Below are 26378 nucleotides of genomic sequence, written 5' to 3'. Positions count from 1 at the left end.
AGACTGACGACGCAAATGCTTATATCTTTGTAACAGTCTATTTGAAGGCACTGAATTCCCTGCAGTGGTCTACAGAGATGTCTGACGCACAACTGCGTCGCTTGGTCTGTGGATATGATGATTGGTGACGTCATCTGATAGTTGGAAAAACTGGTCTTTACTTTTCTGCATCACTGTATGTATGTATGCAGTATTTATGCTGCATTACCCTCTGTAGCTTTTAAATTTGTTCAGTTATAAACTGTTCTTGAATAATCTGTTTTTTTTTTACTTACTTTTACCTCAAAACACAAACAAAAATGAACTGTCGCAAATATGCGACGTTTGGTCTATTTCAAGAAAACTATGATAATTTTCACTATTGTCTTTGCTGTAGACCGGGCGTCGCAAATATGCAACTTTACAAAAGGTTATAAAAAATACAAAAAACCAAGAATAAATTATTTACAAACACGATTGTAGCACATTACAATGTAAATGATCACTGTTTTACAGGTTTTCACTCGTGGTCTGTTTGTACTGTTAACCAAGTGTCAGCCGGTCTATGGGTAAGATTCAAATGTATACCTCGGTCTGTGGCAATGAGTAGCGAACATGTTAAGTAGTATTAGCACATGTTTGGTACTCGATCCCATTTTTTCAAATCAAGTTTATTAATCAAATCAATATAAGGGCAGCCCAGAAACTGTACCCAAAGTCATGATGTCACTGTTGGTTCAGCCAATCAAAAGACTCCATTCGCCGTATATGCCGGATCTCCAATTGAAATTAAAATTATGCCTCTAGAATTCGGCATCTTACTAATTTCAAAACAGAATTTTTCAGAGGTTATCAAATCTGATCATGAATACCAAAACTGAATCCTTTATTGACTATACAACAGATTATCTACATAAAATGAACCTTGTGAATTATAAATAGAAAAAGTGTCTTAAATTCTCTGGTACAAACAACTTTTGTTGTGATCGTTCTAAACAAAGAGCAAGGAATGACTGAGCATTGATGACAGTTCCAGAGATTACTTTAAGAAATAATTCCCCTTTCTTATCATTGTAACACATTCTCAGTCTTTTACTAATGAAATCATCTATTAAACTCAGATGTCCAACTTCAATAAAACTTTTATTTAAATGAGAAAACACCTGTAAACTTGCTCTCAAACTATCCCAGCTTTTATAAGTATGAGGTGGCTGTATTACTATTCTAAATTTTAGGCCGAATTCATTAAAAAGTTCTTCAAACACCTTTAAGCAAGAGTTAAACTCTTCATTCATTTCTTTGTCACTCCATGTTGCAATAAAAACTTGAACCGATGTCGACTGGTGGACAGAGTACAGACCAGGTAATGAAGAAGTAGTCTGTTTGTACTGTCTGCCTGAGGCTACATATCTTACAGGCAGGGAATCTTTCTGAACCACTTGTTTGGCATGAAAACCACAGAATGGGAATATCGAGGCTCCACCACACATGTGTAGACGATCATTGTTTGCTTCAGTGTTTTCTAGCAGAAACAGTTCAGAAGTATCATTGGGAACAGTTCCAACACCTTCTGCAAGGGAACTTCGAGTAAAATCAGGATTTGAAAACTGAATAAAGTCCTTTCTTACTAATTTGTCAATACAAAAGTCTGATAAAGCTAATTCAAACATAGCAGCTTCATCTTTTAGAAAATAAGTAAACTGATCATAATATTTGAGAATGTTTAGATCCTCTCCTACTTTCAAATGATCCACTCCTTTGGAAGCATTGCTTTCATTGTTTAAAAAATAAACATTTTCTTCATTTTCAGGAGCGAGCTTATGCAAATGATTTGGCAATTTCAACAAACTGCCAATAACATTGTCTTCCATCCCCCAAATATTTTCTTTTACCTCATGTATGTCTTTTTTCAGGATTTCTCTTAATCTTTCTAACCTTTTCATCTCCTCTTTAGCTTCACTTTCTTCTTTCTTAAGAAGCTCCCTCATTCTTCTCCCCGTCTCATCTAGATTATTCTGTAACTTATTTCTTTTATCATTCCAATCCTTATAAAATAGCCAAGACTGACTTAATTCCTTAGCATTTAGATTTAGTTTCCTCCGTTTTATGTTATCTGATAAACTGTTTATGTCTTTGAATCTCTCATCAAAGTCTATATGTGGAACCACAGCAACAAATGTATCCTGAGCTCTTTTGCCTGAAATAAAAAGTGATGACTTTGGTTGGTCTTCTAAGGAAGAGCTGAAGGGTCTGACCATAGGTCTGATTAAAAAAAGAGGTTTCTTAAAAAGTTTAAAATATTTAGCCATTTTAAATTTATTAATTTGATTCATCAACTTTCATTTCTTCTGGTTCTTTGGATGGTTGAGTTTCGATCTTTCTCCTCTTGGCTTGTGTAAAGTTACCAAGTCCAGCGGCTCTCTCAGATTCTTCGACAGTGTAAGGTTCAAGTTCTAAAGCCTTGAGGCGGCGTTTATGAACCTTGGAACGAAAATGCTCTTTCATAGCATGGTCATCAATGAAATATCTCCTGAAACAACACATAGTTTAATAAAATACAATTAAAATTATCCTTTATCCAAAAATGTGATGAAGTTGATCAAACTTGGCAAACTTATTTATTTTATACTGGTACTAAAATATTAATAACTAGCTGTACCCGCGGGCTTTGCCCCGTTTAACTTCATAAGTGAGCTCGTTCGCATGGCTCAATCACGTCCTGGTTGAAGTTCGTTCGCTACGCTCACTCACATTTTGGTTGCAAATTAGCTGATGTCATAAATGTAAAAGAAATAATAGTGCTGCACTCTGTTGGTAATCCTTGTAACTTTAATGCTATTGAACATCATAGATCTGAACCAACATGTTTAATTGAAACAGCTGTTAAGATTCATTAATTCCATTTAAATATGAGAACTCATAAGGTTAACATGGGAAACTCCAGAGCCACTGGGGCGGAGCCCGAGAGTCCGATCAGAATAAAAACAGCTTAGTTTTCCTATTTAATGCCTAAAGAATCAGTGTACCAAATTTCAGCCTCCTAGGTAAATGGGAAGTAAGAGAATTAGTGATGAGTGAGTGAGTCAGTCAGTCAGTCAGTGAGTCAGTGAGGGCTTTGCCTTATATATATACTAGCTGTAACCCGCGGGCTTTGCTCCGTTTAACTTCTTAATTTTCAAGATTATCTCGTTCGCATGGCTCAATCACGTCCTGGTTGAAGTTTGTTCGCTACGCTCACTCACCTTTAGGTTGGAGCTCGTTCGCTACGCTCACTCACCTTTAGGTTGGAGCTCGTTCGCTGCGCTCACTTGCCTTCAGGTTAGCTCGTTCGCTACGCTTACTCGCCTCCAGGTTGAAGTTCGTTCGCTACGCTCACTCACCTTTTGGTTGCAAATTAGCTGTTGTCATAAATGTAAAAGAAATAATAGTGCTGCACCCTGTCACAGAAAACATATTACTATAACCCAGAATGCCAACCGCGTGGTAAAAAGCATTAAGTGTTTTGAGAGAGCTTTGCCTGTCAATCGCAGGCAGCGCCACCAGCGTTGCCATGCACTCAGCATAGCAACGCTGGTGGCGCTGCCTACGATTGACAGGCAAAGCTCTCTCAAAACACTTAATGCTTTTTACCATGCGGTTGGCATTCTGGGTTATAGTAATATGTTTTCTGTGACCCTGTTGGTAATCCTTGTAACTTTAATGCTATTGAACATCATAGAACAGAACCAACTTGTTTAATTGAAACAGCTGTTAATATTCAATAATTCCATTTCTCATAAGGTTAACATGGGAAACTCCAGAGCCACTGGGGCGGAGCCCGAAAGGATTTTTGAAATAAGAATATGCCTATATGTTAATCGGGAATGTGAGCTATCATCATGCCAAATTTCAGCCCAATCCGACCAGTATTTTTCACGTTCACTTGTCACAAACATACATCCATACATCCATACATCCAAACTTTCTCATTTATAATATTAGTAGGATATATATATATAGATTTACTATAAAACACACTTTATACTCCCTGTAGTAGCAAACCTAGGTAGGCCTACTTATAAAACGAAAATGGTAGGACTCTACTATATACCTGGGATGCGTCACAGTCTCATAATCGAGATACAGTGAAATAGCCTAGTCTGATGAAAGTAGTTCACCAATATACTTACGCGCAATGTAAACAGTAGAATTGGGCATTTCCAGGTTTGTCTACATCAATTTCTTGATTCAACAACTTTTCTGCTGTTTCCTTTTTCAGGTCACTGTCTATCTGAAAGCAATGATTTGATATTCAAAATTTCAGATGTTGGACAAAGTAAAGAAATCTGGAAAATCATTAAGATTGAGTTCAAAACTAGCTAGCAAAAATAATATAAGCTTAAGCCTATCTATCATTTACTATTTGGGTGAGTTGTAAACTAGTTGGTTAGCGTCTCAAACTTCGTTGTAGGAAGGACGATTTCAATTCAAAACTTGAGAGGGTTTCGACCAATTTCCCTTAAAAGTGTTTGAACTAAGTTACCTAGCTTAAACTATAATTAGGCCTAAAATTGCCACACCGGAAAGGGAGGTACGGGTGGCTTCCGCCAGAAATTTTTGAAGTTTTGAACCTTGAAACAAGCATTTTAAGCTGACACTGTAATAACAATGCCCAGAATGAAGTTATTTCCTGGCAAACTAATCCCAAACCATTCAATTTTGTTTGTTTTCTATCGGTTTTGACTGGGTCTGTATACATATTTCTAATGAATAGTTATTTCTTAATATACCTACTTAACACATATAGTGGGGTAAAACAGGTACTTCAATTGTTATTATTGTGTTTTACTTAGAAAACATCTACTATACCCGTTTTCCCCCAACCACGGGGTAAAATAGGTATAGGCCTCTATAAATAATGTTAATAATTTTTATAACAAACAGTTTATTTATTAACAATACATATTAAACCATTCTAAGAGATAATAATGACAAGCTGAAACCATTAATTTTTTTTAATATTAAAAAAAAAAACATTGTTTAGGCCTATCTAGCCTAGAAATTGAAATTTGCTCGTTTTTATAGGCCTACCCGTTTTATCCCAACCAATTCCTATTTATAGGCATGCACTGTGGATGCGATATTCCCTGGTGTGGATTAACGTCCGCACTAGCGAGTACTATGACTATCCGCAGTACTATCCTGATAATTAGACTAATTCGTCAATGCCAAGGTAAAATGTGGTTCGGATTCTACTATGAACTATAGGTCCCTTAGTTGCCATTAGCTGTATGGTATATTAATTATAACTGCTGTGTCTAAGGAATATCTATAAGATCAAGCCACTCATCCTACACTCGTCTCCATTCATACTTGGCTTAAAATACCTAACTTACTTTGTATGGTCCCCATTTCAATAAAAAGTATGGGTAGACTCCCGTATCTGTTGGCACAAACAACCGAATGAAAATATTGATTATTCGATTGTTTCATTCGATTTATCTTGTGGTTAGATAGGTTAACCTTACCTAAGCTTAACTAACCAAACGATATATTGAATAATTGATCGGTATTTTCATTCGGTTGTTTTTGCCAACAGGATAAGGAAGTCTACCCAAAAGTATTAAGTACGGTATTAAAATTCATTGGATGAGTGTGGGACGGGTACACCTAGTGACGTGGCATTGCCACATCGACATCCATTTAGGTTGGTACTAGCCATTTATCCCTGATATGTGCATAAAATCCCTGAAATGGGGATATTATCCCCAGTAATTTTGATTTTTATCGCGTTTTAGGTAGGCTACTTTATCTCGCATAATAAAAAAAATCCCATATTCGTTGTACAAATTACCCATCTTCCCATGAAATTACCTTTTTGTCTCGATGTTTAAGAGGCTTTTCCCCCCCACCCAAAACCCCGGATTCCCACTCTGTCCCCTAGTGAGTAGGAATTATTGCTGATAAAAATTACCCTGTTGTCTCGATGTTTTAGCGAGTTAAATAATTAGCCTGTTGTCTCGATGTTTTAGCAAGTTAAATTAGCCAGTTGTCTCGATGTTTAAGCGAGTTTTCTCCCCACCCAAAACCCCGAATTCCCACTCTGTCCCCTAGTGAGTAGGAATTATTGCTGGTATTAAACCGATTGTAGTTATTAACCCTCCAAGTGTCTCTAGTTTTGGTCTTAATGTTCGCCCATTTATTGCGCAATCGCAGGGTTTTATTAAAATGTAGGGCCTATCTTAGAAACTTAAAAACAATGTAAAGTATACTGTTTTATATATCATTTTGTTTGGAAAATTATGGGCTTCAATGTAACATATAAAACATTACCAAAAAAATGTTCAACAATTCTTGGGGGGTTAACATTTCTCAAAAATTATAAAATAAATGAAAAAAATTTATGTTTGCGCTCAATAAATTGTTATAATTTATAGGTCTACAAATATTTTAAAATAGCCACTTTGTTCAGAATTTTATGAGGATTCCAAAAATATAATAATATAAGAAAGTAGATTTGCAAATAAATAAGTTATGGGAAAAAACAGATTTCGGTACATAGCGTTTAGCTAAGAATGCATAGCCTAACCATAGCTAGGAATCTGGCTGTTAATTTACATCAATATCACTACCTACTTCTTCAGGATCATCAACCAGCCCTTCAAAATCAATTAAATCTTCTTATAATGCACCACGTATATCACTACTTTTGATTTTTAACACTAAAACAATGATAAACGTAATAAAACACATCAGTCATCGGTGCGAGGTTAACCAAGCTGTTTACAAATACGCACGTCAGCTGTCTGCTGTCTGCTACAATTATGATCGGCTCGAGAAAAAAAAGCGCTTAGAGACAGACCTCGGGAGAAAGCTTAGAATCTGCCAAATAAAACGATACAGTAGACCCCCTCTTAACCGACCCTAATGGGACCGGACCTAGGTCGGATAACTCAAAAGATCGGTTAAAACGGGCAATCCCTAAAATCATAACATAATGAAGTAGGCCTACTATTCATTTGGAATTATATAATCGTTATTTTGAAGTCATACTTGCATTATTTATAAAATAAACTACTCTTATCTCCTTTTTCATATTGATAGAAAAGTCACAAATAAACACAACACAAAACACGGTTAAGTCAAATTGGCCTACTTTCAGTGGAATATATTATAATACTAGGCAAGAGTCAATAAAATTCCTATTTTAATAATACTAGGCAAGAGTCAATAAAATTCCTATTTTAATAACTTTAGTAGTGTAATGTATTAATTGATGCTTTCCAAATACATCGTAACACAGTAGAGAACCTTTTGTCGACATTAAAGATACAAGCGACAATTTTGTTACAAGACAGGACGTTTATTTATAGCCTCTCACTCTCCGGCACGAGGCACAAAAACTATCTTCACCTTGGAGTTGTTAACCCCTCTTCCCTGCCTTCCCTACAAGTTGCGTTGTTTGTTTACTCCAGTGATAAGATAATCAGTTCTCAAAATCGTTACGCACTTTATGCCGCACAGATAACAAATCAGATCAGATGTGCTTGAGCTACTAACGATGATGTCAAACTGACAATAGGCTATGCTATATTTTTTGTGATCAACACAAAATAACTTATATTGTTAGTCATATCCTGTGGAGATAAGCGTATGTTTCAGTTCTCATCGCCCAGCGTGGGAGCGGAAATGCCGAGATTCCTTGAAAGCGGCGGTTAAACCGAGCTGCTCTCAAAGCAAGGTCGGTTAAAACAAACTGTATTATTTTACGATCAAAGGCGGATAATCCGATTATCGGTTAATACGAGGTCGGTTAAGAGGGGGTCTACTGTACCTAACTCGATCCAGTTCAATCCGATTTTGTCAGTCATAGAGCCTTCGCCGTAAACAGTGTTTGTAAGTCGAAAAATCGACACAAAACACTACACAAAGTGTGTTATGTGTCGATTTTACGACACATAAGTTAACACTCGGAGGGTTAACCCTCCCAGTGTTACTTGACGAAAATTCGGCAAGCACCACACTTTGTATAGTGTTACTTGCCGATTTTTCGACAAGCAGACATCGTTTACGGCGAAGGCTCTATAACTGACTGAATCGGATTGAACTGGATCGAGTTAGGTATCGTTCTTTCCGTAATATTCTAAGCTTTCTGCAGAGGTCTGTCTCTAAGCGCTATTCATTTTAGTTCCGAAAATATTGTAGCAGACAGCTGACGTGCGTGTATTTGTAAACAGCTAGGTTCCCCCGGACCGATGACTGATGTGTTTTATTACGTTTATCATTGTTTTAGTGTTAAAAATCAAAAGTAGTGATATACGTGGTGCATTATAAGAAGATTTAAGTGGTTTTGAAGTGCTGGTTGATGATCCTGAAGAAGTAGGTAGTGATATTGATGTAAATTATCAGCCAGATTCCTAGCTATGGTTAGGCTATGCATTCTTAGCTAAACGCTATGTACTGAAATCAGTTTTTTGCCCATAACTTATTTATTTGCAAATATACTTCCTTATATTATTATATATTTGTAATCCTCATAAAATTTAGAACAAAGTGGCTATTTTCAAATATTTATAGGCCTATAATTTATACAATTTCATTGAGCGCGAACTTATTTTTTTTTTTTAAATTTTCGAAATTATATTTTTTTTACCTAAAAATTTTTTTTTTTGAAAAAATGTTCCTTATGTTTTATATATAATATTGAAGCCCATGATTTTCCAAACAAAATGGTATATAGAACATTAGAATTAACATCGTTTTAAGCTTCTCAGGTCCGTTTTAATAAAACCTTGCAAATGCGCCAAAAATAGGTGGACATTAAGGCCTAAACTATGGACACTTGGAGGGTTAAAGGAAGCCTCGGTGACAAAAAAGTTATTTTTCTAAGCGAGTTGTAAGTTAGTATTGATGTCAAAGAACAGTTTAAGAACGTTTTTAAGTGCGTTTTAGGTGAGTTGTGGAAACTGAACAATAACCGTGGGATGTAATCTAAAGTGCTGCCCTAAGTTACATTGTTTATTACGAACATAGAATCTAGGTCTATATCCTCTTAATGATAAGTCCTGGGCCTAGTTAGAGATAAATAATGCATGGATTTGTGAATATTATCCCAGTCCTACCTCATCCAAATCCTTAGTCTTCCTTTTTGTTTTATACTTTTTCATAAGAGGATCACCTCGGTGGAATCTCTTTTTTCTGTAAGGCCCATTTGGCATTTTTGATTTTTTCTATGATGAAAACTTTACGGTTAAAATTACTTTAAGCCTAATACACGAAACACTTACTGTATTTGTATTTTTTTTGTACTAGTGTAAGTATGTAATATGTATTGACAAGCACAAGAGTGACAACTGGACACAAACACAACTCACACTCACATTAGTCACATTACCATTACACACACAAAGACGACAAGAGGAAGAGTGGTCGTGGTCGAGGGAGGATGAGTGGATGAGATGAGAAGAGAATTGAGGTTAGAAAAGAAGTTAGACAACCTTAGATTTTTTTCTGATTTGCCTATTTTATGTAGGCTCAGCTTTGCTATTAAGCTTCGTTGTTCTATATTATAGTTGTTGGCCAGTTATTTTTTATGGATGATTATTTGACACCTTGGCACTCCATACATACTCTGGAGTCTGTCAATGACATGGTAAATTCAATAAATATAATGATTTACCCGAAGGGTTAATAAGAAACATAGGAAACATACCGTACAACCATGGATGGATCATTGGTTCACAAATGAGATCCTCCGGTTCAACATATGTACAAGTGTAACTTTTCTTCTTACGATCAACGAAGAAGAAATATCAAAGCTAAAGAATCCATGTGGTACTTGCATTGCTGATTGTAAGAACCGTTTCCGTTTGTGGCAGTTAGATAAATGAATCTGCAATACTAAAATGCTATGGGATTGGGAGGGGAGAGAACCACAACCATGTCCACGTCGTAGGAAGTGGTAAGTGGTAGAGGCGAGCAGTTTGGAGTTTGTTAGATTACTTCAGTTTGGCTTTGTAGTCTATGCTAGGCCTAAATTAGGAAACATTTCTAAAAACAAACGTTGGTCCGTTAAACTATTGTGTATAATTTTAAAGAACTGAAATTACAAAAGACGATTTGTACAGGAACGATAGATTACCACCTATCGATAATTGTTGGAAATTCGCCACAAATTTTGCCAATGACTTAGGTTAATTAATGGACGAGAAGTTATGGTTGCTGAGACTTGGTAGATTTGCCAACAAATAAAACTGTGTTCACCAGTGGGCAGTGACACCGGTAGGTGCGGGTGCACTCGCCCATTTATGCGCTCACGTTCACTCATCCAGAACATGCGTACTACTATCACTTACTTGAATACTTGTCTTCTACATCGTTGACCGACATGTCGGATGGATTGCGTCATGTTTTGTTTCTATTTACATATTTGCTAAACACTTTACAAAATATCTACTTATATATACTTTTTGTGGCGAACGTGTCACGTTACAAAAAGGGGTTCGTTGTCCAACTCTTGCAAGGCGTACAATGGCCTATTCAGCAGTCCATCGCGAATCGCACTCTTAAAGTCTGGCAGGTCCATGTCCCGCACTCGCTTGGGCAAGGTGTTGAAAACCCTAATTGCCGAACGCGGGTAACTCCTCATCGTCTGTGCAAGTCGGCACCGAGGCATGTCGAGGTCTAGGGCTCTGCGGGTATTGTGGGTGTGGACCTCCTCCCTCCTGCCAAAGAGTCCAACCTTGTCCTTAGGAATTACAAGGATGTCGAGGATATACTGGCTGAATACAGTGAGCACCCTATGTCGGATGAATATAGGGCGGCAGTGCTCCTTAATTGTAGCCAGCAGATGACACTATCCTCATGGCTTTCTTCTGGAGCAATAGGATCTCATGGGCTGCTGTAGAATGGCCCCATAGGACAAGGCCGTATGACACATGGCTGTGGAAGAGGGCGTGATAGACCATCAGCAGAGAGGGTTGCCTTAATGTAGGGCGAAGTCTTCTTAGTAGGTAAATAACTCTCGATAGTTTGACACATACCTTGCCTATGTGATGCCTCCAATTTAACCTGGGGTCGAGCCAGAAACCCAGGAGTTTTACAGCCTCATCTTTTACAGCAGGTTTGAGGGTACACAGGATGGTCTGTGTCTTGTCCTCATTCACCTTGAGCCTATTGGCAGCAAACCAGCTCTTCGCTTCTTCCAGTAGAACAGTAGCTTCTTCACGGAGATCCTCTAGGTCCTTCCCTCTAGAGAACAAAGTAGTATCATCTGCAAACAGCAGAGTACGGTTGTTAAGTGAGAGGTCATTGATCATGATAATGAAGAGCACCGGCCCCAGCACCGAGCCCTGCGGCACGCCGTGAGGTGTATGCTGCCAACGCTGGAAGAGGCACCTCTCAGAGTGACATACTGTTTGCGGCCACTCAGGTATTCAGTCAGCGAGCCAAGGACTGCACCACCCAACCCATACCTACTAAGTTTAGCAAGAAGGATTTTGTGATTTACGACATCGAATGCCTCACTCAAGTCACACAAACTTAGCAGGACAGACTCACCCTCCTCAAAAGCACTGGAGATAACGTCAACAAGGCTTAAAAGTGCAGAAGTGGTCGAGTGTTTACCTCTGAATCCGTGTTGGGCTTCCGTCAGAATGTCATTACCTTCCAAGTAGGCTATTAGTTGTTTCTTCATAATGGTCTCTATCACCTTGGAGAAAGATGGAAGGATAGATATCGGTCTGAAGTTGGACAAGAGTGAAGGGTCCCCTTTCTTGTAGATGGGTATCGTCCGGGCTATTTTTAAACTAGTAGTACGCTTATTCTGCGCGTAACGGGATGAGTGAACATGAGCGCAATAATGAAAGAGTCCACCTACACCTAGCATACTTACCGGTGTCACTGGTGAACACAATAATGTTATTTGTATGGGCAAATCAACCCATGAGTCGGGGCAAATAATGGTGAGTCGGTAGCGTCACGCGGACTACGCGCCCAAGGCAGCGATGTCGTGGGTTCAGATCCTGGTCACTGCCACTAAATTTTATCAGTACAGTTCACCTTTGTACTGTACCGGCTCACCCCTTGCTTTGCTGTAAACGATCCACGCACGGGCGCTTAGTCTATGTGGACGGGCAAGTGCAAGGTTAAAAGAGGCTGCCAACCTCTAAAAAAAAAACCAAATCTCAGTCAACAACAATCCTAACTTCTCGTCCATTAATTAACCAAAGTCATTGGTAATGTACGTAATGTATTTCCTGTTTCCCTCTCTTCTCATAGCATTTATTATTGCAGATACATTAATCTAACTGTCACAAAGAGTTCCCACACTCTGGACTCTTCACCTTGACTACTTCCTTCACCACTTCCTACGTCGTGGACCTGTTTCCCTCTCTTCTCATAGCATTTTATTATTGCAGATACATTAATCTAACTGTCACAAAGGGTTCCCACACTCCGGACTCCTCGCCTCGACTACTCCCTTCACCACTTTCTACGTCGTGGACCTGTTTCCCTCCCTTCCCATAGCATTTTTAGAATTGCAGATACTGTACATTATTCTAATTATCACAAAGGGTTTCTACACTCCGGACTCCTCGCCTCGACTACTCCCTTCACCACTTTCTACGTCGTGGACCTGTTTCCCTCCCTTCCCATAGCATTTTTAGAATTGCAGATACTGTACATTATTCTAATTATCACAAAGGGTTTCTAAACTCCGAAATGCTCGCCTCGACTACTTCCTTCACCACTTCCTACGTCGTAGACCTGTTTCCCTCCCTTCCTATAGCATTTTATAATTTCAAATAGATTAATTTAACTTTCACAAAGGGTTCCCACACTCCGGACTGCTCACCTTGACTACATCCTTCACCGCTTCCTACGTCGTGGACCTGTTTCCCTCCCCTCCCATAGCATTTTAGAATTATTGCAGTTACATTAATCTAACTGTCACAAAGGGTTTTTACACTCCAGAATGCTCGCCTCGACTACTCCTATTACCACTTCCTACGTCGTGGACCTGTTTCCTTCCCTTCCTATAGCATTTTAGTATTGCAGGTATATTAATCTAACTGTCACAAAGGGTTTCTACACTCCGGACTGCTCGCCTCGACTATTTTCATCACCGCTTCCTACGTCGTGGACTGTTTCCCTCCCTTCCCATAGAATTTTAGAATTGCAGTTACACTAATCTAATTGTCACAAAGGTTTTCTACACTCCAGAATGCTCGCCTCGGCTACTTCCAATACCACTTCCTACGTCGTGGACCTGTTTCCCTCCCTTCCTTTAGCATTTTAGAATTGCAGTTACACTAATCTAACTGTCACAAAGGGTTTCTACACTCCAGAATGCTCGCCTCGGCTACTTCCAATACCACTTCCTACGTCGTGGACCTGTTTCCCTCCCTTCCTTTAGCATTTTAGAATTGCAGTTACACTAATCTAACTGTCACAAAGGGTTTCTACGCTCCAGAATGCTCGCCTCGACTACTTCCCTAACCACTTCCTACGTCGTGGACCTGTTTCCCTCCTTCCCATAGCATTTTAGAATTGTAGTTACACTAATCTAACTGTCACAAAGGGTTTCTACACTCCAGAATGCTGGCCTCGACTACTTCCATTACCACTTCCTATGTCGTGGACCTGTTTCCCTCCCTTCCTTTAGCATTTTAGTATTGCAGGTACATTAATCTAACTGTCACAAAGGGTTTCTACACTCCGGACTGCTCGCCTTGACTACTTCCATCACCGCTTCCTACGTCGTGGACCTGTTTCCTTCCCTTCATATAGCATTTTAGTATTGCAGGTATATTAATCTAACTGTCACAAAGGGTTTCTACACTCCAGAATGCTCGCCTCGACTACTTCCCTAACCACTTCCTACGTCGTGGACCTGTTTCCCTCCTTCCCATAGCATTTTAGAATTGTAGTTACACTAATCTAACTGCCACAAAGGGTTTCTACACTCCGGACTGCTCGCCTTGACTACTTCCTTTACCGCTTCCTACGTCTTGGACCTGTTTCCCTCCCTTCCTATAGCATTTTATTATGGCAGATACATTAATCTAACTGCCAAAAAGGGTTCCCACACTCCGGACTGCTCGCCTTGACTACTTCCTTCACCACTTCCTAAATGTCGTGGACCTGTTTCCCTCCCTTCCCATAGCATTTTTAGAATTTCAGATACATTATTCTAATTGTCACAAAGGCTTCCCACACTCTGGACTGCTCACATTGACTACTTTCTTCACCACTTCCTACATCGCGGACCTGTTTCTCTCCCTTCCCATAGCATATTTAGAATTGCAGATACATTATTCTAACAGTCTTTTAGACCTGTTTCCCTATCTTTCCATAGCATTTAAGTATTACAGATACGTTAATTTAACAGTCATAAAGGGTTTCCGTACTCCTTTCTTTTCACTGCTCACCTTTAATGCCAACATTAAATTGAATAATGTAAATAGCTGCTTTGTTTTAAATACATACATACCTATATACTTTTAATTTAAAGGTGAATTTTAATACTAAACATAAACGGTATATAACTGCCGACTAATATTGTTAAGTTCAATGTTCAATTTATTATTCTGAAGGTTGTGAAATTTAATTAGCTTAAATAACATTATTCTGAAAGCTGTGAAATTATAATTGAGCGGAGCGAAGCGAAGCGAGCGAAGCTCTTATACTACACTCCTGCTTTTGTTTTACAAATACTCCTCCTGAGCGGCTGAAGCGATCTGCATCAAATTTAGCACAATCATAGTAACCAACCATGGGGAGGTATAAATCTGAAATGGTATAAATCGGACCACAGGACTTTTCTGTACGTGAATTCAAACTTTTGGAAATTTAACATGGGCCTTATGGGTTAATTGGTTGCCATGACATTATTTGCGAGATAACAATAAAAAGGTAAACAAGAGTCACAACATATGTTAGTCTTCTTCTTCTTCTTCTTCTAGTTCGCTTTTAAAAAAGCTGGCTTGGTTCAAAACCACTTAGCCACACTACTTCCTAAGTAAATTTTCCCGGGGTTTTTTTAAAATGTCAAAAAGATGCTAGTTTGTGAATTTTTATTTTTGTGTCTTGTTGGGCTATTATTAAAGTTGGATTTCTATATCTTTTAGAAATTTTAGTAATGGTGGCCATAGCTTGCAATTTTTTTCCATTAGGAGTGTTTGTACATTTGGTGGTAGATTCCTATTTGCTGTTTTAATTTTTGTATAAAAGCATTGTCTCATTCTATTATAAGCTGGGCATTCTGTAATGATGTGTTCTATTGTTTCATGATGTCCTGGTTCGCACCTGGTGCAGTATGGAGATTCCCTCTTTTTCATTTGGAATAGTCTCATAGAATTGTATACATGGCCAAATCTTAATTTACAAATTAGTGTAGTGTCAGCCCGGCTTAGCCTGTAGCTGCAAAACCATGGCTTTTGAGGTGCTTTAGGTTGGATGGTTTTGTACCATTGTCCTTTAACATTGTTGTCAAATTCTGTATTTGCTTTAATCTTGTATTTATGTTTTATATAAACCTTTATGTCTGACATAGGTGTAATGAAATCTTTGTCTATAGCTTCATTTGAATTAGCTGCGGTCTTGGCCAGTTTGTCAGCCTTTTCATTGCCAGGTAATCCTATGTGACTTGGTATCCATATGTTAGTCAACGAATCATCTAAATAGCACATTACAAATACCGTACAGAGAAAAAGGGAAGAACAATCGGATTAATGCCATTGAGCATAATTTACTACAAAATGAAAATCCATATGGTCGCCGGAATGAGGCTGATGTACCATTGATTTTAAATAATCCAAATAATAGTCATTCCATTTATGTGGACCAAATCCCGGCCTACATACGATTGAGTTTGGATACTGCAAGTAGACTTTCCATTTATGTGAACTACTGAAATAGACGTACCATTCAATAGTGCAGACTTTAAATAGGTACTGCAATAACAGTTCTAATAATGAGAACCAAATATACCACTGAGTTTGGATACTGCAGGTAGACTTCCCATTGACGTGAACCAGGCGTATTATTGACTTTGGATCCTGCAAGTAGACAATTCATTTACGTGAACCAAATGTACCATTGAGTTTGGATACTGCAAGTAAAAAAAGATTTGAAAGTTGAAAAATGATTTGATTTGATTTGAGTAAACAATTCGTTTACGTGAACCCGATGACGTATCATTGACTTTGGATACTGCAAATAAGGACTCCATTTATGTGAATCAAATTAATTATTGCTTTGGATCCTGCAATTAGACAATTCATTTACGTGAACCAAAAAAATGAGCCATTCGGTTTGGATACCGCAAGTAATTCGTTTACGTGAACCCGGCGTATCATTGACTTTGAATACTGCAAATAGACATTTCAATTAAGTGAACCAGGCGTACCATTGACTTTGGATAATGCAAATAGGCATTTTATTTATGTGAACCAAAATGTATCATTGACATTGGATACTGTAAATAGACATTCAATATATGAGAACCAGATTAAACATAGACTTTGTTCATGCTAGTAGACCATTCATTTACGTGAACCAGACTTATAGGTAATTGACTTAGAATACTGCAAATAGACATTCCATAAGTGAACCAAATATACCATTGACATTGGATACTGCAAGTATTTAATCTTATTTACGAGGACCAGATGTAGCATTGACTTTAGTAGACTTTAGTAGACTGATGTAGTATTGGATTAATATGCTAGCTCCGCTCAATATTGCAAGCAGACAACTGCATTGTACACCTAGTGATATATATTCATAGATGCCAAACTGTTTACTCCATGAATGAAAGAGCTTAGAGTAAAAGTCGTTCTCTCTGTCTTAAGTAGACAACAAAATTGTTGGTCGCAAAACGTAAACAAATAAAAAGAAGAAGAAGGTAGCTCCTATAATGTTATTCTTATGGGACAAATTTAAAAATGTTTTTTAAGTATTTTAGCCTATAATTACTACTGAGTGGAATCGTCTAGAATTTTAATGGTGTCTTTACACTGGTGTCATAACTATTTGTGCAAAATTTGAACGCTATAAGTGCAACGGTTCTTGAGTTTTAGGTGCGAACACAGTCACACACATACTCCAGCGGACATCTTTTCTCCGACTCCGCTATACACGATACGATACACAGATTCGTTCACTTCGTTCACTCATCTATTATCTGGAAACATACCCTTATCTAGGCAACGATTGATCAGATCTGTAAGGGGTGGTGCAATTAAGTCTATTACAGATTTTAAGATATTAGTTGACACTCAATTTACATCTTGACTTGCCGAGGCTTTGAATTTCTTAACGGTAGAGATAAGTTCATTGACACTCACCTTTGTCCAGCAGTTAAAGTTGTGTGTTTGGGTGAGATCCTTAACAGAATCCAGGGGGTCTGTCTTCAACACGGGTATATTTGTGATAAGTTCATCTGCTAAATTTAAAAAATATGTGTTGAAATCATCAGGGGTAGCAAGAACTTCGGGGCCAGGACAAGGAGACCTGCAATCATTCACAATGTCCCATGCAGCCTTGCAAGGGTTGGGAGCGTTGAGGATTTTATCTGCATTATACTTTCTCTTTGCATCCCTGACCTTAACACCATAGTCGCACTTAATTCTACAGTACAGTAAGTAATATCTCTGCCTGATATTGTCATCTGTTGCGCCCTTATAGTGATCATGAACAAGTAGCATGAGCTGTCGTAGCCTACCCAGGTCAGGGGTGTACCAATCCTTAGAACCTTAGGTGCCGTTGTGGTTTTAACCGGGAGAACTAGACATTGGCTTGGGTCGACTAATTTTAGGTGGATATACAATGTTAAATTTATCACAAAAAGTCTCAGTAAAAGCTGTAAAAGCAAGTTTGGGGTCAGAAATTGTTTTCAGAAAGTTCCAGTTTACAGCAGATAGTTCACTCCTAAGCAAGGGAAGCAGATCCATGTTTATTGTACGCTTAACAACAGAGTATAATCTATCCAGAAGGGGGAATGGCTTACCTTGGTAGTCTTGACTGTGAGTACCACCGCACCGTCGTGGTCAGCAATATGAGGCCTTACCACCTCCGCCTCAATGTCCCATGAGTTGAAATTGGTGCTACAGCATCCAGACAAGCCTCTCCTCGTGTTGGGAGCCTCGTGGGAATGTAAAGTCCATAGCTGCGAAGAAGATTCGCAAAGGCAAACTCCTCGGGTGAGGGTTTCTCCAAGTGCACATTGAAATCCCCACAGGCTGTTATTGTCAGACTTAGATATGTGATCAAGGCACAGTTCAAGTTGGGAAAGGAAAACGTTAAAGTCACTGGCAGGAGATCTGTAGACTGACAACAATACTGTCTACTTACTATTTACTTGAAAACGATGTTCGTGATGCTTTATTAATAATGAGATATTGTGTGTGTTATTTAGTTGAGAGGGCTATGTTTGGTTAGAAACAGGCCTAGTAAAAGTTTTGTAGAATATTGCTCACAGTTTTCTTTGGCTTTTTCGGAGTAAAAAAGAAGTGGACACTCTATATTGATTCATTGAACCCACCCGAGCTGTTCAGCAAGAACGGATCAGCGCGGTTGATCACCTTCAATTTTAATCTCACGCTCATTGATGGAGTTTTTCTTTAAAATGGGGACATTCCAGGGTCAATCAGATGCGAAAACTTACACAGCTTGCTTGTAGTAAAGTTACCATCATTACTAGGCATAGACTACTTTGTTGTTATTTATTGTAGTTCTTAGGTCCCATTCTATTTATTGTCAGCTTTATTATTTACTAGCTGTACCCGCGGGCTTCGCCCCGTTTAACTTCATAAGTATTCGCATGGCTCATTCACGTCCTGGTTGAAGTTCGTTCGCTACGCTAACTCGCCTCCAGGTTGAAGTTCGTTCGCTACGCTCACTCACCTTTTGGTTGGAAATTAGCTGTTGTCATAAATTAGAAAAAAAAATAATAGTGCTGCACCCTGTTGGTAATCCTTGTAACTTTTATGCTATTGACCATCATAGAACAGAACCAACTTGTTTAATTGAAACAGCTGTTAAGATTCATTAATTTCCTTTTAAGAAAAATCATTAGATTAACATGGGGAACTACAGAGCCACTGGGGCGGAGCCCGAAAGGGTTTTTGAGATAAGAATATGCTTTAATGTTAATCGGGAATGTGAGCTATCATCATGCCAAATTTCAGCCCAATCCGTCCAGTAGTTTATGCGTGATTGAGCAACAAACACACACACAAACATACACACAAACATACACACAAACTCACAAACTTTCAGATTTATAATATTAGTAAGATTATTATTGAACGATTTCTGTGACCACTAACATTAACTTATTATTTGCTACTTATTTATAGTTCATAGTTTGAATTAGCATGAATTTTCATCTTGTATTTAGTATTTTAGAACTTTCATCTTGAACTTTCATCTTTAGAACTGTCATCTTGTAAACCTAGTTTTAGACAAAATTGTATTCATGGAGAACCCGTTGGAATAAATAAATAAACTGTCGCATTTGACAGACATTCCAAATAAATGACATCTTACATGACCAACACTGTCGGCTATTTGGGATGTCGACCAAATGCGACTATTTCAGTTTCGATCATTTGGGATATCAGTCTGGGACCACTGGCACCTTTACTTAATTACTTGTAATACTTGTAATACTTGTCCTCTTCGTCGTTGACTAGTGAAAATTGGATAGACTGCGTCAGAAGAGTGTTGGGGCTATTTACTGCCCAAATAGAGGTGTTCAATCTTGCAGCTCTCGAAGATAGTAGAGCGCCTTTGTCGTTTCTTAAAAAGCCTTCGGGTTTAGGTCCTTCACCTCATCCGGTAGAGCATTAAACATATTCAGGGCTGACTGAGGATAGGCTCGCGGTGTCATACCAAGGTGACATCGGGGTACGTCCAAATCACCAGCACTACGGGTACCATGGTCATGATGGCTCCTCTTTTCCTAAAATCTTCGAGGTTTACTCTTAGCATAGTTAAGATGCTTTAGATGTACTGACTGAAAACCGTGAGGATCTTCAAGTCAATAAAGGCCTACATTTGTCTAATTGGCCAGAATTGGACACAATCCTAACTGCCCTCTTCTGAAGAAGTAGTAGGTCCTGAGTATCTGTTGAATGTCCCCAGACCACAATCCCATACAAAAGGTGGCTGTGAAAGAGCGCGTGGTAGACAGTTACCAAATGTGACAGATTTGAGCTCTCTGGGAAGATAACACGTTCTAGTCAACTTGACACATATGGTACCTGAGATGGTGATTCCAGGGTAACTTCGGGTTAATCCAAAAACCCAATAACTTAACAGCGCTTTCCTCCCTTGCGTCCGTCTTCAGGGTACACAGAATCGACTTTGTTTTATCGTCATTAAGCTTGAGTTTTTTTTTCATATTGAACCAAACTTTGGCCTGTTCAAGGAGATCTTAGGCTTCAGTAAGTAATCGTGGAATATCGCCCCCTCTGGATATGATCGTGGTGTCATCTGCAAAAAGCAATATAGGACCACTAAGCCAAAGGTCATTCATCATGATCGAGAATAGCAGCGGCCCAAGCACCGAACCCTGCGGCCTGCGGTACCCCAAGGGGTAACTGTTAATACTGGACGAGGCCCCATTTACCGAAACCAGCTGCATTCTACTGGCAAGATAGCTAGAAACTGTTTTTAGAGCTGAACCACCAATTCCATGTTTAGTCATTTTTAATTTCTCCCTCTATACCATAGTATATGGAGAAAGTATTGTTTTCGTCAAAATTTTCGCGTTTGAGTGTTGAGCGGATATATTCGTTTTGGGTCCCCCTGGGGGTGGGTTCCATAATATCGACAACCGTAGAAATTGATCGAAACTGAATTATTCCCAGTTTGTCGACACTGGAATATTCCCACTTAACCGACATCCCAAATAACCGACGTCGCAAATGATCGACACCACAAATTGTCGACATCCCATATTGTCGACAATGAAATAGTTTCACTATGTCGACACTGAAATAGTCCCAGTATATCGACAAGCTCCCGTTCTTTGGAGCTACTCTTGAAAAGGAGTTGTTCTAATTCATCGTTCAGTTCCTCAACTCACGAGTCGCAATATTTGATTCCGGGCGTATTCCGAATTCCGACGGACATCTTCAAGCTGACCATTTAAGTTATTTATTGACTAAAAACTTTTAAGTATATTGTAAATATTTATCTTTTTTATTTCTTTCCTTGTTTACAATAAAATAGATGACTCGAGTGTTACAAACAATAGTTTTTAAGGAATAATGTGAAATAAGTGAATTTTTATAGGGTAAATAACTTAATCAACATGATAACTTAATAACATTAGTCCTACCATACACTAACTTAGGTAAGTCACCAACAAGAACCTACAGCTTATTCGTAGGCTAATTCTGGATCATCAAGCAACATTTTAGCAAATGTTTGGATAGGCACTATCCCTAGGCTATTAGGATTGTCTCTTTTTCCCACTGACCCAGTGTCAACTTTAAGAATTTGTTTAAGTTATGTAAAAATATTTGGCTGCACTTTAGTTTATGTCCTACATTCATTCAAATGAAATATATTAATACATAGACTATTTAATATTTTCAATATTTTATTCCGTTAGTTAGGTTAGGTTTTACCCTAACATTAACCAAAATTGATATAGGCCTAAGTTTATTGAATGAAATAATCAATATGACTGGGACAGGTGGCGTTGTCCTGTAATCCAGAGAGCTACTAGGAGGTCACGAATTGTGGATATTTATAGGCTTGCACTGTGGATGCGATACTCCCTGGTGTGGATTAACGTCCGCACGAGTGAGTACTACGACTATCCGCAGTACTATCCTGATAATTAGACCAATTCGTATATACCAAGGCAATAATGTGGTTCGGATTCCACTATAAACTGTAGGTCCCTTAGTTGCCATTAGCTGTATGGGCTATTAATTAACAGCTGTGTCTAAGGAATGTCAGCCTTAGTCACTAACGAGACTACAAGATCGCGCCACTCATCCTGATCCTACACTCATTTCCATTCATACTTGGCTTAAAATACGGTACCTACTTTGTATGGTCGCCAAGTAATAAGAAAGAAAGTTTAAAGAAATATATTCATTGGAATGAGTGTAGGACGTAAAATTATGTGCTGTCAAATATTCTAGAGCTGTTTGTATTTGGTGTAAGACTAGACTTGGATTATATAACTTAATTCATTGCTCATGACATCAATGTTAATTTTATAGATGATCCTGCAGCAAAGGCTGTAATTTGACCTGAACCCAAATTGGTCTCTATTTTAAATATTGTCTTGAACCAATAAGTTAAGAGGACTAACCTTTCTGGACGACATTGCCATCGACATCACTGCAGATGAGAGAGAAAGAGAGACCAGAGTTGTGGACCCTGGAGGCAATTACCATACTGCCGATAATGTTACTTGGTCTAACCATAACTTAAGTGAGGTGAGTCAACGTTCTTTCCCCTTTGTGATAGATTCTAGGCTATGTTTGTTAACTAAGTTATTCAAAGTTCAAATCGGTACTTTGGTAAGTATTATCCGGAGGCTACAGATAGGCTATACAGCGCTTTGCGGCGGTTATGTTAGGTTGGGTTATCATAAATGAAAGGAACATTTTTATGTCCTAGGCCTACTGTCCATATTTGGGTGGGTTCCATATTATCGACAACCATAGAAACTGATCCAAACTGAATCATTTGCATTTAGTGTTGAACAGAGTTTGAACAACTAATTATTTATATGTTTTATGTTAACTTTAGGAAAAATATAATGTGTAACACAAGTGCAAACTGCCTTTGCTGCACTCGAGAAACTTTCCACACTCGCCTACGGCTCGTGCGTAAACATTTCTCTTATGTGTAGCAAAGTCCCACTTCGCCCACTAAGTTACCTACACAAATAAACTATTATTAATAGTTTTTTGTGGAACATAAGGATAATTAATTAATCTTTATGCAAATTTATAGTTTTTTATAAAAATTTAAAACTAGGCCCCTACTTAAAATGTATTTGGATACATCTCGAAACATGTTGTTTGGAAATGTCTTAATTAGGCTAGAGCTTGCATTTTTGCAAATTGGGAAATAACAAATAATTAATGTTTAACACGTTCGCTACCGAGCGAGGCACATATGCGTTGGTCCGGTCACTCCTACAGACCAAAAGGAATGATCATGATGTTGCTTACAGACCAAGTGATATAGGAATAACATTGCCAACAGACCAAAAGAGAAATATCGTTTAAATGGACGAATTGACTTCATATTAACCTTAAGTGAATTAGTAAGCAATAAATATTGTTTTTATTTATCGTTTTGAGCAAATTTTAAAACGCTGCATGTATGCGTCGGTCAGTCTATTTAATGAAATCTATATAATTAATACGCTACATGAAACTTTGTCGGTTGAACTCCTCCGCCATTTCTTAACTGATTTTATCCATTGATGTCTCATTGGAAAGAGCGTGTCGCGTATATTTGCAAACTGGCCTTACATTTTTGAAAAAGTCCCTTGGGCTCTGCCCCAGGGGCTTTGAAAGTTCCCATGTTATCCTTATGAAGAACATAATTGTTTACATTTTGATCAGCTGTATAATTTAATTGCTGTTATTTATTTATTTACTATTTGAGTTTGTGTAAACATAACCCCCAAGATGGATCGTGTTAGTATGGTTCTATCTTAAATTTGTGTATTTATCGTTGTTTTGTGTCGCTATGACGGATCGTGTTAGCACGATTGTAACTTAAATTTGTGCATTTATCGTTGTTCGTTGTTTTGTGTAGCTATAATTTGTTTATTTGTTTTTTCTTTTAAATGCCTTCGACGCGACGACAACGAAACATAGACAGGAGGCGTAATCGTGATAACGACCACAGCTACTTATATCCAATTCCAATCCACAGTGGTGCGTAATAGGCTTAAATCATCACAGTCAGCACCTGACCTTGGACAATCTCTACTATTAGGCTACAAATGGGCCCTAACACTATCCCAAAACGACTTTTCGTTCCCAATTGGCCCTCTATCAATGACCTGTGTTGCCTGTACAGCGAGGCATTTTGAGAAGGAGAAAACCGGCCGGAATGCTTTAGGTTTATCAATAATGAAGATAAACATGGTCTGAGTTACACACCGGTAATCTTTGAGTTGACTCTTTTAAACTCATTGTAAATATGACTGTTATTCGTTTTGAAATAACTCCTGTAATACATTGCAATTGCTCGAATTCGAGCAACATGTACACTAGTCTAGATAAAAAGATTACCTACATTTTCGTTTCAATAGACCAGGCGACACACGTTTAAGCGTCGTTGTTTTTAAATTGTTGTAAATTTGGTTGTTTCAAGCTTTTACACAAACAAATAAAGAAACTCCACCACTCGCCAAAACTGCAAAGGTTATAACGTTTACATCTGTTCTGAGATGTCGCGGAATGCACAATGTAAACAACAATGTTGCCAACTGTTGTGTGACGTAACCAATCGTCATATCCACAGACCAAGCGATGCACATTTGCGGCAGATATCCCTCTAGACCGATACGATAAAATCAGGGCTTTAAAATAGACCGTTGCTAAGAGATACGCTGATTAATAACATTGAACACCGACGCAAGTGTGCGTCGTTAGTCTATTTCAATGTGATCAGCTGACGCAAATATGCGTCGGTGGTCTCGTGAGAAACGAGTCTACGCACAATTGCGTCGCTGGTCTATGCGAACGTAAATTCCATATAATTGTGGTAGCGAACAAGTTAAACCAATTTATTTTGTCTAAACCAAATTATTGTTACAAATTCTAATATTTGTACTAACTTGACCCAGATTTGCTCAAACATTTTCCTATTAGCTGTACCTATTTTAATATCGCAAATAGGCTATAGAAAGGAGTGTACACACTTATTATTATTTTTTATTATTTTATTATTTTAGTATTATTTTTTGGACTAAAATTATTTGTATAGGCCTAACACTATTTTTTGCAATATTTCTGTACAGAACTGAAGCCTACCAGTAAAATGGGGGCGTTGTAATTAATATCCTCCGACATTGGAGAATACAGGGGAGAGGTGTCAGAGGAAGAGGAGATGGAGGATGGGGCGAAGTAAAGACTAAGATTGAAGAGAAGTAACTAATGGTAAGTTTTGCCATTTACTTATAAATCCAGAGCCGTGTCCATTGCCCCCAAGCCTATGTCGCATAACCCTCCTGAATTACTAGTATTTAACCAGCATTTTAACTCGAGAGGCGCTCAAAAATTTGCTTTTGTTTTTTAGGAAATGTAGGCTATATTTTTTGACACCATAATTATAATTGTTCTGAATATGTCATAGTTTTTACATTTGGTAAGTACTGAAACAACAATAATTTTAAGACAAATGGAAAAGCCCCTGTCAACAGAAGCAGTTGAAACAAGTATAAAAATTCTCATACATCAATAAGGTATTTAGTACAAGCGTGGTTCAATAAGACCTTAGAAGAATATAGTATAACACAATTTTTGTGATAAATTTGATTTATTTTGCTATAATCTCCTTTTATTTAGCTCTATACACTTATCTTAAAGTTTCTCCAACCTCGTTCAAATTATGTCCAAATAAATAGTACCCTACAAACTTGAAAAGCCTTCAAAATACTCTTCTGTTTCAGTGATGACCAGCTCCATGGCAACTAAAAATGTCTGCACGTAGGCCTTGAAGCGCCCCTATCCCCACCACCTTCCGCCAGTCACTCGCCCGACAGGGCAGCAAAGAAAACTGTCAGATAATTTTGCCACACTCTGTACATTATATTTTGTCCTATACAAAATGGGTTATATGGGTCGGCACTTATATATTGATCCAAACGATTACTGCAATTGTGGCAAAATTAAACGATATTGTCCTCGGTAATGACCAAATCGTGATTGCAGGGTCATCATCTTCATCTCCCAAGGTCGCCAGTGGTTTAAATTGTGGGCATCCTCGGAGCAATCGTGAACATCTATTAATTACCTTTTGGGTTTTTCTTGCCTTGAAGTTCTTGTTGGTTTTTGATACCTGATGCGCATTTCGCCACAGGTTGTGGCATCTTCAGAGTTCACTATCCTACACTTACATTCTAATATATACACAGTTTATATACACAAGAGTCACTGTACCGGTTCACATGGTAGCGTTAACACTCGCGGCGCGGCGGGCGTGTGTTGCGAGCGCGGGGTGTTTACTTGTGCCGGGATCGTTGTTAGACTGATAGAAAGAGTGCCTGGTGGATGGACGGGTTGGGGTGTGGAATTCCCAGGGTCAAAAACCACCGATCAAAAACCAACAAGAACTTCAAGGCAAGAAAAACCAAAAAGGTAATTAATTGATTAAAACTGTTCTTATAACTGGGTTATATCATAAACGTGAACATCTTT

General features: G+C 38.3%; 2 protein-coding genes and 1 long non-coding RNA gene across 3 annotated transcripts; 1 reads left to right on the top strand and 2 right to left on the bottom strand.

The window, feature by feature from the left end:
• Positions 1 to 848: 848 nt before the first annotated feature.
• LOC128985507 (serine--tRNA synthetase-like protein Slimp) lies at positions 849 to 2294 on the bottom strand. Its single transcript, XM_054405064.1, has one exon. It carries the CDS (start codon positions 2286 to 2288, stop codon positions 912 to 914), a length of 1377 nt encoding a protein of 458 aa, XP_054261039.1. The 5' UTR covers positions 2289 to 2294; the 3' UTR covers positions 849 to 911.
• LOC128985510 (zinc finger protein 593 homolog) lies at positions 2101 to 9407 on the bottom strand. The gene is made up of 3 exons (XM_054405074.1): positions 9081 to 9407; positions 4149 to 4249; positions 2101 to 2509 (listed from the first exon to the last, which is right to left on the bottom strand). The coding sequence occupies exons 1-3, from the start codon at positions 9174 to 9176 to the stop codon at positions 2299 to 2301; spliced, it is 408 nt and encodes a 135-aa protein (XP_054261049.1). The 5' UTR covers positions 9177 to 9407; the 3' UTR covers positions 2101 to 2298.
• An 11710-nt stretch (positions 9408 to 21117) lies between these two features.
• On the top strand, positions 21118 to 26077 carry LOC128985512 (uncharacterized). The gene is made up of 3 exons (XR_008490037.1): positions 21118 to 21325; positions 22209 to 22427; positions 24980 to 26077. It is a non-coding gene; the product is annotated as an uncharacterized LOC128985512 (long non-coding RNA).
• The last annotated feature ends 301 nt before the right edge of the window (positions 26078 to 26378 follow it).

Source organism: Macrosteles quadrilineatus, unplaced genomic scaffold (assembly GCF_028750875.1).
Source record: "Macrosteles quadrilineatus isolate MER2022 unplaced genomic scaffold, UCM_ALF_1.0 Scaffold_2__2_contigs__length_208266976, whole genome shotgun sequence".
NCBI classification, from domain to species: domain Eukaryota; kingdom Metazoa; phylum Arthropoda; class Insecta; order Hemiptera; family Cicadellidae; genus Macrosteles; species Macrosteles quadrilineatus.
Note: the sequence above shows the minus strand (reverse complement) of the source record. Positions and strands in the feature narration are given on the sequence as shown.